At 47.6% G+C, this 13,406-nt stretch overlaps 1 protein-coding gene across 2 annotated transcripts; it reads right to left on the bottom strand.

Moving 5' to 3' along the window:
* Positions 1 to 520: 520 nt before the first annotated feature.
* Positions 521 to 12,879, bottom strand: PINLYP (phospholipase A2 inhibitor and LY6/PLAUR domain containing). 2 transcript variants are annotated; one of them, XM_053268161.1, is made up of 5 exons: positions 9,928 to 12,879; positions 6,690 to 6,806; positions 3,982 to 4,134; positions 2,395 to 2,538; positions 521 to 800 (listed from the first exon to the last, which is right to left on the bottom strand). In XM_053268161.1, the coding sequence occupies exons 1-5, from the start codon at positions 10,082 to 10,084 to the stop codon at positions 652 to 654; spliced, it is 720 nt and encodes a 239-aa protein (XP_053124136.1). In that variant the 5' UTR covers positions 10,085 to 12,879; the 3' UTR covers positions 521 to 651. The 2 variants fall into 2 exon arrangements, with proteins under 2 accessions (XP_053124136.1, XP_053124137.1); XM_053268162.1 differs by lacking the exon at positions 9,928 to 12,879 and adding an exon at positions 7,658 to 7,776.
* Positions 12,880 to 13,406: the final 527 nt, after the last annotated feature.

Genomic DNA, 13,406 nt, shown 5'->3' with positions numbered 1-13,406 from the left:
TTGTATGTGGAGGAGACACCTTCCCACAGATAGACACTTGGACTCACAAACGGACAGCAAGGCGATCTCCTAAGCTAGGTCCCTTGTAAGAGGGATTCCCAGATGTTGTTGACTACAACTCCCAGAGTTCCCAGCTGCAATGGCCTTTGGCTGGGGATTATGGGAGTTGTCGTCAACAACATCTGGGAATCCCTCTTACAGGACACACAGCTCCTAAGACAGTGGTTCCCAACCTGGGTTTCTCTAGATGTTGCTGAACTACAACTCCCATCTTCCCCAGCCACAATCAACTGTCGCTGGGGATGATAGGGGTTGTAGTTCTGCAACATCTAGAGAAACCCAGGTTGGGAACCCCTGTCCAGTGTCCTAAGGGTACTTTCCATGAGGAAACAGGACTTCATCCTGCTTGGTTTTCCCATCTATCTATCCCCAGAGCAGTACTTTGGGCTGCTGCAGCCATGATGGGAACAGGTGAAATGGCATACGTGGTTTAGCAACTCTTTCTGGTTTTCAAGCCAGTTTATTTGAGGAACTCACTGCAGGCTATGACAAAAGAATCACAGGGGGAAGGAAGAGAGGCCACAGAGCTGGGGAAAGGACAGAGCGATGAGCACCAGGAGTTTGAGACCTCCGTCCCTCCGTCAGCTTCTCTCAGCCACTGCTGGCATTTGAGGCTGGGCTGCACGTGATCCTGCTGAGGTTAAAGATGATGCCTGCCGAGTAAAGGCCCATCCCCAGAGGCAGGGAGCAGGCCGTCTGGGTGCTGCAGCCCTTTGCTGAGAACCTGGAGGGAGAACCGGCTGCGGAGAGAGAAGGAAGCCAGTGTTATGAGGGGCCACCCTCCCATGTGCTGGTGGTGGGCATGTGTGGAGGAAATTTCCTCCCAACTCTCTAGCTTTGAGGACCTCGCTATTCATGGGTCCAAAACCATTGGGGTTTTGCATATCCGTGGTCGGGTAATTAGCACCCGACCTCGGTATATTTGGGGGGAAAGCAGAAGAAAAAAGGGTCAGACCCACATATCTGCAGCTTGGGGATGGCCGGAAATGACCTCCGAGGTCATTTGCGGCTGCCATTTTGACTGCTGGAGAAATCAGGAGCCATTTTATGGCTCAAAATGGAGGCAGAAAATGCAATTTTCTGCTGATTTTTGGCCCTATGGGCAACAGTGCAGCACAGTAGGGTATGGTAGGGCACCTTGAGGGGCCATTTGGGGGCAATTGGGCATGATTGAGTGGGGGGAACGGGGCAAAACCAGCATTTTGGGCTGATTTTTGGCATCTGGGAACCTACTACCCCCACCCCCACCCCCGATTCCCATTGCCCGAATGTCCTTTTATTCACCGATTCGCAGAGATAAATTCGTGGAATGGAACCCCCACGAATAACAGGGTTCTCCTCTACACTGGAGGTTCAGATAACTACAGTAAGACTTCACAGAAGAAAGATGCCTTAGCCCATCTTGAAACACAGAGGTGGGCAAACCCGGCCCTCCAGATGTTGTTGAGCTACAATTCCCATCACCCCCAGACACAATTTATTGTAGCTGGAGATGATAGGAGTTGTAGTTCAACAACATCTGGAAGGACGGATTTGCCCACCTCTGCTGGAGCAGTTACACAAAACTGAAGGGCCTGATCGCAACCCTCAACTTCCACCTCCCATGTAGTTAGATCACCTTAATAATTGGGGACCTGTTAGCTCGCCATGAAGTTAGAAGGAAGAAGCAGAGTAAAGCCAGAAGAATAAGCTTCACTGTCTCTGCCGCAGAAAAACTCTGCATTGTGATATAGTCCCATCAGTGAATGAGGGAGGCCATTGCGGACTTTATGAGTTCAGAACTGTTTCTTGTAACTGCTGGCATGGCATAATACGGGGTTGCCCAACTTTGGCCTTCCTACAGATGTTGGCCTACAACTCCCATAATCCCTGGCTATTGGCTGCTGTAGCTGGGGACTATGGGAGTTGTAGTCCAAAAACAGCTGGGGGAGGGCTAATTTGAGCAAGCCTGGCATAAAGCACTTGCCTACAAGTCCAATGGCCAATCTGGCCAACTCCAGATGTTGATAAACTACAACTCCCATCATTGCCAGCTGCAATGTATTGCGGCTGAGTATGATGGAAGTTGTAGTTCAGCAACCTCTGGACTACCACGGGCAGAGACTCTCCAAGGTTTCAGGCAGGAGTCTTTCCCAGCCCAATCAGGAGATATCAGGGAGGGAACGTGGGACCTTCTGCGTGCAAAGCAGGTGCTTTTCCTCTGAGATATGGCCCCACTCTAGGGCACAGATGTATTCGAATATTTGGTAAGGAACAGGCAGGACATATCCTGCAATACTTCAGAACAGGAATATTCAGGGAGCTGACCTAGGGGCAAGTGAGCCTAAGCATTACCTGAATTCAGCATCCCCGAGACAGTGATGCAGTGGCTGTCAGCTCCGGTGCAGTTCAGCGTCTCGGTTCCCTCACAGTGATCTGAACCAAAGGCGAAGCAAACTGGGCACTGCAGTCCATTGGAGGTGAGGTTCATTGCCGGCACTGGGGAGAGAGACAGCCCTGGACACCTCAGTTCAAAAGTTCCCAACCCTGGGTGCTGATGAGAGGTCTAAACCCTTTATGATGCACTTCCCCTGTTCTACACAACCGTTGCTATTTGGATTGACATCTAGAAGCACAGGGGCAGCCCTTTCATGAGGCATGGTGAAGCAGTCGTCTCAGGCAACAGATTACTAGGGCTGTGCACGGAACCGGCTGGTCCGGTTTGGTTAGAGTCCAAACTGGGCCAGGCCAGTTCGGTCTGGCACCCCCTCAAACCCCACCCCCTTCCGTCCGGGGGGTGGGTCACAAGTTTTTTGCTGGTTTATTTTTAATGTCACACTTACCTCCTCTGGGGGAGTTGTCCTCCGGGGGTCCACAGAGGTTCCCCCTCCCCCCACCGGCCTCCCTTATTAAAGAAATAAATGGCCACTGCGCTGAGGGGGTAAGGCTGAAGAGTGGCCGAACAGCCAATTTCTTAAATAAGGGATGCCGGCAGAGGGAGGGGGAACCTCCGCACATACACCTGCCGCCTTGGACAACTCCCCCGGAGGGGGTAAGTGTAAAAAAAAAATAAAAATGAAAAATTGGGGGAGGGAACCCAAAACTTGTGAACCTCTGGTGGGGGGGGGGGTTCAGTTCGGGGTCGGACTGAACAGGGGGTGGTTCGGTTTGACCCCGAACAGGCGAACCAAACTAGTTCGACATTGAACCTGTTCAACATCAAACCTGTTTGCACATCCCTTGGGACCAATTTGACCTTTGCAAAGCTTGCAAGAAGCACAAGGAGGAAGAGGAGGCTGCTGGCCACCTCCTTCCCATGCTCTTTCAAAACTTGCAAGGGTCAGTTCTGAAAGGGGGCTGGCCCCCACCAGAGGCATGGGGCAAGATGGCATTTTCTGCTTTGCCTCAGGCACTGCAATAAGATCATAGGAGGCTGCCATATACTGAATAAGAACATTGGCCCATCAAGCTCAGTATTCTCTACCCAGACTGGCAGCAGCTTCTCCAAAGTTACAGGCAGGAATCTCTCTCAGCCCTATCTGGAGACTTCAGGGAGGGGACTTGGATCCTTCTGCAGGCAAGTTTGCAGATGCTCTTCCCAGAGTGGCCCCATCCCCTAAGGAGAATATCTCCAGTGCTCACATGTAGTCTTCTATCCAAATGCAAACCTGGGTGGACCCTCCATAGCAAAGAGGACCATTCGAAGTGCACAGCTAAATGGCATTGGATTGTTTAGAGCAGGGGTTTCAAACTGCAGCCCTTCGGTAGATGTCGGCCTACAACCCCCCTAATTCCTGGCTTCTGGCCATTGTGATTGGGGATTATGGGAGTTGTAGTCCAACAGCGGCTATTCCAGTGGGATACACCCAGTGAGAGCAGTGTGTGGAAGTGGAAAGCAGGACATAAATGCCAACACGGGGAGAAACATGGAGTGTTACCTACAAGTAACCTCCAAGCGGTTGCAGAGGTCATCGTGGCAACATCTTGAAACACTCTGTAAGTGGATCCCAGCATCGGTGGTGATGCTGATGGAACCAGCATAGCAATCACCAGCAGTAATACAGGTCTTGAGAGTCTCCATGGTGTCATGACCCCCTGGAAAAGGAAAAAAAAAAACCATGGGGAGAGCCTGTTTATGGTCCATCTGGAATACCATTTCTCAAACTCACACTGCAAGTCCCTCCCGGAGTTTTCCAAGGCAGCAGGCTTTACCACAGGTTTTCCGTGAGGCTTTACTGCGAGTTCGAATTTGCCCCCCAAAAACTGATGCAAAAAGTGGATTTAAAAAAAAAAAACAACCTTGGAAATAAATTGGGCTACACTCTTAATGCTCGATGAAAAACCTGAATTCTGTGTGAAGTGCTCCCTTATAGCTCGCAGGGACTTCTGGGTAAACGAGGCTGATATGTGAATGCACACACCCTCCATTCCAGAGGAGATGTGAACTAAAAGCCAGGTGTGAAATGCTTCCTGGAGGTTTTACAGACAGGGCTCCCCCACCCCCCCTCACCCCCGAATCCACTCTGGATTGGAGTGTGCCAGTCCTCATATTCGCTGAATTTAACCCGACCTCCCTGCGGGCTCTCAGGGACCAGGATAGACAGGGCTTTGTTTTTCTCCATAGGGAGGCTACGAATTCTGGCTTAGCCCGAGTTATGTCCGGGGTAAAAAAAATCCTCTATTTCCAGCAGCTTTTGGAAAAAAACTCCGGGGCTTCTGCTTTCTCCGAAGGTGTTGATGGAGGTGCTGATGGCTATGCAGAATGGTCCATCGAATCCCTCGAATTAAAATGCCTCGAATCTGCTGCGAAGCAGACTCGCTCTTCAGAGACCTCGAAGCATAGAGCCATGTGTGAAAAACCTCCTGGAGGCTCTTTCATGAGGAAAGGTGAGGCGTTTGCCTCAGGCGGCAGGTGATTGGGGCAACACAGGCAGCAGATGCTCCCCACTGCTACATCGAAGTCACTTTCCTTGCAAGCTATGGGCTACCTTCTCCCCCTAACCAACCTTGTGCCACATTCAGTGCTCCCTGTAACAAGGATTTCCAGATGCTGTTGACTACAACCCCCATCATCCCCAACCAAAGGTCGTTGTGGCTGGAGATGATGGGAGTTGTAGTCATTGTACATCTGGGGATCCCTGTTACAGGGAACACCGGCCACATTCAAAGCTTGCAAGGGTTAATTTTGAAAGGGGGTCAGCCTCCACCAGAATCACAGGCAAGGCAGCAAGGGGCATCTGGCCTCAGGTGTCATGAGATGTTATTTATTTCTTTATTTAAAGCAGTTATCATATTTACCTAAATATTTATTTATTTGTTTGTTTGTTTAGGTTTAAGGCTAAAAGGCTGAATTTAAGACGACCTCTCAGTTTCCAACATCAAAGAATCTGGGGAAAATCCAGGTAAATACCGTATTATCCTGCCTTTCTAGTACAATACTGCTTGTTCACAACAGTAAAACAATAAAAGTAATATAAAATTTAACACAGTCAAACAAATAAAACATAATATAGAATACAAAAAATTAAAACAAACCAAATTAAGATTAAAAACCCATCAGGCTATAGTAAGACACATTGAAAAGCCTCTCTAAACAAATAAAGTTTAAGATATTTTTTTAAAGCCCTAAATAGGCCAGGCCTACTGTCTCCCATCAGAAATCCTCCTGGCCCCATTACTTAGGAGCTTAGGAGCTGGCGCTTTTAGCCCTTGAAAATTGGGTGAACATCATTTTAGTGTATTTACCTGTATCCAAGCCCAGGTTCTTCCCAAGTTCTTTAATGTTAGGAAATGCGGGGGGGGGGGGGGGGCGGGGGGCAGTGTCATCTTAAATTCAGGGTCTTCTTCCTTTTGGTTTTTAAAAATTGAGCCAAAAGGAAATCTTCTTCCTTTTCGTATTTAAAATTTGTAGGTTTTATTTTGTGGTTGATTTTAAATTGTTGAGTTGTTTTAATTTTTTATAGGTGTTTGAATTGTTTTATGTTAACCGCCCAGAGACAAAAGTTTGGGCAGTATATAAATCTGATAGAGAAATAAATAAATAGTATAACCCATATTTAACATTTATTTATTTATTTATTTATTTATTTATTTATTTATTTATTTAAAGGGGGTTATCTTAAATTCAGGGTTGTCTTCTGTTCAGGTAAATACAGAATTCTTAAGCGGTGATTGGTTATTCCATTTTACTGCCATGACCTGCTTTTACAACTGTTACAGCGCACTCTACTGAAGAGGTTTTTGGGTTTGTTTGTTTTTTACAGTCTCTTTGCTCACGTTTGTAACTTTGATTGCCTCATGGTTTGTTTTAATTGTGTATTTGATTGCTTTATGGAAGCCGCCATAAAGCATATTCCTTGGAGAAAGCTAGGGTAGAAATATGCTTAAAAGACATACATACGTCAATAAAAATGTGGAAATTGGCCTGCACATTCAAATTTGGAATTGGAGGTATTCCAACTGGGGGGACAAGAGCAGGGAAGGAAATGGTACCGTATTTTCTCAGGTACCAAAAATTGTGCATTGATTGGAAAACGCAATATCCCACAACAGACAGTAACAGAAGCCTGACAGTGCATAAAGGCCTGAAATTCCTAGGAATTGGACTCTTTCTCTCCCCGCGAGGCCAAGGCAGAACTGCGTTAACTCACCCAAAGAGTTCATCCCGACTATGGTAAGACAGGTGTCTTCATATAGGTTGCAGGGATGGGCCAAGCCAATACAGCTTTCACCAGGACTGATACAGGTCTCGCACCTCAAGCACAAGCCTAGAAAAGGCAACAGATGCGAAAGAAGATGGGTATGTTACAATTTTACAAACGCATCTACATCCAGTAGTATATTTCTGAACAGGAAGGTGTGTTGGTCTCAGGTCGTCCTGGGACTCTTGTACTCTAACCTGGAAAGCCTTCAGCCACCAGACTAGCCCAGACTGGCTAGCACCAGTACCATCACCAACCTCCCTGACCTTTAAACTGTAGAGCAGGTCCGCATGTTGTTTGTGAATTTGGAGGAGGGGGCAACCTGACGAGTGGATGCATATATTGTGTACACACATATGAGCCTCTTTACAAAACAAGAAAGAAACGCAGACAGCCTACAATGAAAAAGGAAAGACTGAAAGCCAATACTGTTCAGCTTCCTGGTATGGATGTGTGCAAAGGAGTAATTCCCACCCTTAGTTCCACAGATGTTGCTGGACTACAACTCCCACCATCCCCGGCCACAATGGTGTTTGGATAGGTTTGAGAACCCCTGGTGTAAAGCACTCTGAAGGTGAGTGATTACTCTTGAGAAGGGATGTGGAAGAGCCATAATTACTGTGGGAAGGGATCACTGTTCCCTCTAAAGTGTGCATACGTGCACACACTCACACTTTTTTTTAAATGTCTGCTCAGTTAATTTTAGATCCTGCTCAGTTTGAACCAGGAAGGTCCCACTCTGAATGCACATTCGCACACATTGTCTTGATACTGCCACCCACAACAAAACTCATTCCACACACAGACAAAATAAATTAGAGAGATCACTGGAAGGGATGTGGAGAACCATAATTACATAAGTATATTCATGTTAAACCATGTTCAGGAGTTGGTTTATTTCTGCAGGCTGCATTCACCTGAACAATTCCTTTACTTTAATGAATCCTTAATGCACTGAGGAGGAACCAAAAATATAAACAGTTATTTTCATTGCAGGGGCTGTGTAGGGCAGTTGGAAAGTCTTTATTGCATTTGGCCAAACACACAAACAAAACAAATGCCTAAACACAGACATCAGAATGGGATGGGGGGAGTGCATAAGTATAACAAAAATATTTAACATACTATGGCTGACATCCTGACGAAATTATTCCTGAGTAACCCCATTGAAATTAAGTAATCCTTTAGAATAACCCTGAATCGTACTATTGAGTAAATTAGTCTGGAAGTCAACCACTGTTTCCAGACCTTGGAAATACAATAATGACAAACTCTGAAATCTAATTAAAGCGACAAACTGTCAGATCGGAACATCAAAACAGCAATCGACGGTCGTGGGACCACCAGCCAAAGCCTAGTGGGAGATCTGATGGGCCACTGAAATATCTGGATAAGACAAAAGATATCTTCTCTGTGACAGATCTAAGTTGTGAACAGGTCAGAACTGGGGATGAGGCTTTAGCTCAAAGGAGGAGCATCTGCTTTGCATGCAGAAGGTCCCAGGTTCAGTCCCTGGCAGGCAGCATCTCCAGGTAGGGCTTGGGAAAGACTCCTGCCTGAAACCTTGGAGGACTGCTGCCAGTCAGCGCAGACAGAATGTACCTAGATGAACCATAGGTCTGACTCCACAGACAGCTTCCTATGTTCCAATGAATGGCTCAGAAGCTAAGCAATGGAGAACATGGTTCCATAACCCAGTGGTCTAACTCTGTACAAAGCAGCTGTTCCGAGGCCTTTAGGGACTGACGCTAGCCAATGGCGTCGCCTGTCTTGAAGATGACTTTGCAGACAGCTCTGGACCACTCTGCAGAGCCAGCATCACCATAACTGCACTGTCCAAACAGCCACTGACCCCTGCTGATGGCAGGCGGAAGTGCAGCCCATACCACAGGCTTGCTTCTACAATTCATGCGGTTCCCTTTTCAAGACAAACATGTATCTTTTCTGAATATCTTGTCTGTGCAAATATTTAAGAAGGCATATGAGTGCAGAAAAGCAAGGCATAGATCTAGATAAAATATTACGAAAGGGCCGGGTAATGAGACACATTTGTATGATGTCATTAACAGAAGAGGTGGAACCAGATAGGGCTTGTTTGCCCTAGTGGGAGTAACAACCTCTGGGTTGCTTACAGAGATGAATCAGAAGTTAAAGAGGCAGAAATAGAGTAGGAAAAATGGTACGCTTTGGCCTTATATTGAGGCAGACCATAGGTCCCGTTCGCTCAGTTAACCCCTGCTAGCTGTGCACAGAGGCACCTCTTAAAGTGGTGACTTTCTTCTGTTTAGCAGGGGGAGATAGGGATGTACACAAACCATTTCGGCGGTCGATTCACAGATCGCCGAACCGGTTCGGAAAACTGGTGTTCGAGCCGGTTCGAAGGTGTGTAGCGGGGTAGCTTTTAGGTGCGGTAAGCGTGTCCTTACCTCCTCTGCCACATTTCCCCCTCTGGCGCTGCTTCCAAAACCGCTGTTGTGGGGCAGCTGTATACCCTCTTGCCGCCCCGGACAGTGTAATACTGGAAGTGGCCAGTGCACGCACATGACACGCACATGCGTGCTGGTCACTTCCAGTATTACGCTGACCAGGGCAGCAAGAGGGTATACAGCTGCCCCACGACAGCGGTTTTGGAAGCTGTGCCGGAGGGGGAAATGTGGTGGGGGAGGTAAAGACAACCTCCCCGCACCTTAAAGCTACCCCCTCCGCCTCCCGGGTGTGCATGGAACTGTGCACATCCCTAGGGGGAGAGCAACTGGCCCTATCTGATCCCAGCACAGCATCCCTCCAGTGGCTGTTGCTGGTGTCTATCTTACATTTCTTTTTTAGATGGTGAGCCCTTTGGGGACAGGGAGCCATTTTATGAATTTATTTATGATTTTTCTATGTAAACTGAATCGAAATAGAAATCGAATAGAAATCGAATCAACAAACTGCTTTGGAAACGCTTTTTTGGAAAGCAGTATATAAGTAGTAGTAGTAGTAGTAGTAGTAGTAGTAGTAGTAATCTCAGTATTGCCAACTCTGACTGCCAGTGACTCTCCAGGGTTTCCGATGGGTCTTTTCTAGCCATACCTGGAGAGGTTGCCAGGGAATGAACCCGGGATGTTCTGCAAGCAAAGCAGAAGCTCTCTTGCTGTGCTATGGCCCTTCTCTTAATACCACTCATCAGAGCTCAAGATAGACTCACCTTCAACCAGGAACGCAGCAAGGAAGAGGCTGAGGTTCACCAGGGTCTTCATGGTGGGAGGCGAGATCTCTGCAGAGCCCCAGCCACTGAGGCAATGGGCAGAGCAGGTAGGAGTATATAAGCTGGCCCAGTTACATAAGGGTGAGTGAGTAAACATTAAGCTTGGCCGGGGGGCTGTGGCTTCAGATGAGAAGCATTTAAACTCTTGGGCAGCCCCTGAACTCTCTTGATAGCTGATTCTCTTTGTCTATTGAGTGCCTCAAGGAGGCCCTTTGTCCTGCGGCTGGTTCTCTCCCATGGCCCATGGAGCACGACCGCCTTCATTTGCCCAAACCTCACTTGCTCTTGGCAAGGAATCTGAGAGTGTTGAGTTTCAATGCATGGAAGAGGAAGAGAGCCAAGGAAAGAGGAATGCTTCCCCATCTAAAAGCCGCCGGTGTGCTTTTTCTTTGTTTCTTTGAAGGGGTCCTTCAGAAGGTGAGCGCCCGCTGCCATTTTGTTTGAGTCCCATTTTGTTTGAGTCCCAGTGACTTGAGGGTTATTTGCTGCTCTGGCATCGTCGGGGAGCAGTCTTATGAATGCTTTGTGTGTCTCAAGATTGCAGTTGCTTATTAAGAACATGAGGAAAACCCCGTTGGATCAGGCCAAGGCACATCCAGTCCAGCATTCTGGACACAGCAGCCAACTAGAGACAGTCATGGAGCCCACAAGTGGCTTCCCCATCCCAGGGAAATCTGGGTTTTGATGGGTTTTCTGGGATGTGCCGAGTTAGAGCCTCAAGACCAAGTGACACATTATGTCAAGGGCTCTCAAATTTGGGGCCACCACCTTTTAAAGTGGTGACATGACCCTTCTGTTTAGCAGGGGGAGAGCAGCTGGCCCTATCCAACCCCAGCACAGCATCCTTCCAGTGGCTGTCGCTGGTGTCTACCTTATGTTCCTTTTTAGATAGTGAGCCCTTGACAGGGAAACATCTTCTTGAATTTGTATCTGTTTTTCTATGTAAGCCGCTTTGAGAGCTTTTGTCGAAAAGTTCCCATTCATAGCTGTAGCAGTAGTTGTAATCCCACAGCATCTGGGGAATCCATATTTGGGAACTCTTGAGGTAACATTAATAAGGTTCATTTACATGGGTGCTTTCCAGCTTAGCTGCTCAACAGCAGCAAAATGCTTCCGTTCAGGCAAATTGCATTCAAAACGTAAAGAGCAGGGGGAGCAGTCTCATGGAAACAAACATCCCCTAAGAATAGCAACTTGCTTGCGCCAGATATACGACATCATAGCACTACTTCGCAGCGATTAAATTTGAAACAAGGCATTAGAAATATGAACGGCAACCTGCTGTCAGCATAGGGACTGTGGTGTCACAACACAGAAAGTGTGGAAGCACACTTCTGAGATACGGCGTGACCCCATTGCAGGGTCTAATCTGGAAAGCACCATGGCTGGGAATAGGGAAGAACAACCAACCTAGTTCGGGCGCTGGGTGGGCTCCCGTTTTGTGATTGTGTGTGAGGAGAAAAACAAAGTGTGAGGGGGAGGAAGTGATTGTCTGGGAAAGTGATGCTGGGCCAGACAGTGCTTCCTCCTCCCTAAAATAAAATAAAATAAAATAAAATTTAAAAGACTGGCAGCTTGGCTTCTCCAAGGTTGCAGGCAGGAGTCACTCTCTGCCCTCTCTGTTCATCTGAATTTGTTTTCCAAGTGGATATAAAAACACCACTTTGTTAAATCATCTGAACTGTCCCAGGGAAAAGGCAATAAATATAACAATGAAACAGTTCTAGTATCCTCTCTCTCCCTCACACGCTTTATAAAAACATGTATTTGGTCCTCAGATAGTCTTCTCTGAAAGAGAAGGGACCAATCCAGTTGATGGAGAAGCCACAGAAGGTGGAGAGCGCCTTGGTGACAGTTTGCCCCCTGAGCACCACTGGTTCTAATGGGCTCTGTGAGGGGAGAAGAGGCCTAGTTCCAGCTGGTGAAACAGCAACTTGGTTTGGTGGCGAAGATGACAATTTGTCTCATGCACAGCTTCTTCTCCTTCTCTCAACTTGGTTCTTCTAATGGCCACTCGGAGGGGAAGAGGGACCCTGTTCGTGCTGCTCGCTTTGGCATGTAAAATGTCTTCTTGTTAACTGAAATCTCTCAGGAACAGCAAATGTATGCACTCAAGGTGGAGAACACAGAACCAATTGTTAGGAATTCAAGTTGGAGAGACTCCAGCGGCTGGCTTGCAATTTGAGTTCTTAAACGGAGTTCTTCTGACCGGGATAGCTCGTTTTAGGAACAATGGTATCGAAGAACCATCGGTACTGGCCATCATCAAAAGAAGATGCAGGTTCTTTTGAATATGACTTAAAGTTCTTGTCCAAGATGAACATTAGCCAAGTATTAATATGTTAATCCCATGCAAGGATTTTTGAAGGAGCTCAAAAATATCTGCACTTATGATTAGGGATGTGCGCATGCTCAGCGGACATATGAGTGCCACTGCCATGCTGCTACCATCACATGAAAGGTGCTGGGGACTGTGCTGCCACAGCTGGAAGCTGCATGGAGAGGAGAAGGAGCAGGTACGGATCTGCTTTCCTCACTTTTAAAGGTGCCAGGGCTGTGCTTCGAATCAGTGCACGAATCTTGATTCTAGAATCTCAATTCGTGCACACCCCTAAATACGACATTTCACAAACCCTACATGACAGTATTGGCCCAAATCTGAGCTCCTGAGAGATTCCAACCACCCCCAAATTCCCAAACCAGAGGTGGAGAAAAGAGAGGTGTAGAAAATGGCACCAACAATGAGATAATTTGGACACCCGGGGTCTTGAACGAACAACCCTGCTTTCAGGGCTCAGATGTCTCAGATGTTAGGAGAGGAGAGCTGGTCTTGTGGTAGCAAGCATGACTTGTCCCCATAGCTAAGCAGGGTCTGCCCTGGTTGCATCTGAATGGGAGACGATGTGTGAGCACTGCAAGATATTCCCCTCAAGGGATAAAGCCACTCTGGGAAGAGCAGAAGGTTTCAAGTTCCCACCCTGGCTTGTCCAAGATAGGACTGAGAGACATTCCTGCCTGCAACCTTGGAGAAGCCGCTGCCAGTCTGTGAAGACAATACTGAGCTGGCTAGATCAATGGTCTGACTCAGTATATGGCAGTTTCCTATGTTCCTATGTCTGACTCGCTGGGCCATCAAGGCAACTCTCAGGCTGCGGGAGCTATCAGCCTGATCTCTGCTGCACAACACCACCATATATGTGCTTTTAGGCACAGGAAGGCAAAACCTGGCTCTTCAGCCCAGGTGACCTGAGAAACCAATAGGGGCCTGTCTTGCACTATATAAGAATCGCTCCAAACGTGGTTCCTTTTCTGAGCAGTGTGACCCACCAAGTAGCTACACTGCCTTGCCTACCAGCCCATCCTTGACCACATAGCTAGCAGGGGAGAACATGGGCCCCCTCTCCTCAATGGCCTCTCAG

Source organism: Hemicordylus capensis, chromosome 7 (assembly GCF_027244095.1).
Source record: "Hemicordylus capensis ecotype Gifberg chromosome 7, rHemCap1.1.pri, whole genome shotgun sequence".
Lineage (NCBI taxonomy): Eukaryota > Metazoa > Chordata > Lepidosauria > Squamata > Cordylidae > Hemicordylus > Hemicordylus capensis.
This window is presented reverse-complemented; position numbering and strand designations above follow the sequence as displayed.

What these genes read in the sequence shown, in the direction of transcription:
- PINLYP (XM_053268161.1), bottom strand. Translation starts at nt 10,084, where the DNA reads ATGTTTACTCACTCACCCTTATGTAACTGGGCCAGCTTATATACTCCT. An exon ending in AGTCGGGATGAACTCTTTGG is followed by an intron (nt 4,135 to 6,689) that starts GTGAGTTAACGC and finishes TTCCTTTTCCAG; the next exon opens with GGGGTCATGACACCATGGAG. An exon ending in CTCGGGGATGCTGAATTCAG is followed by an intron (nt 801 to 2,394) that starts GTAATGCTTAGG and finishes CTCTCTCCGCAG; the next exon opens with CCGGTTCTCCCTCCAGGTTC.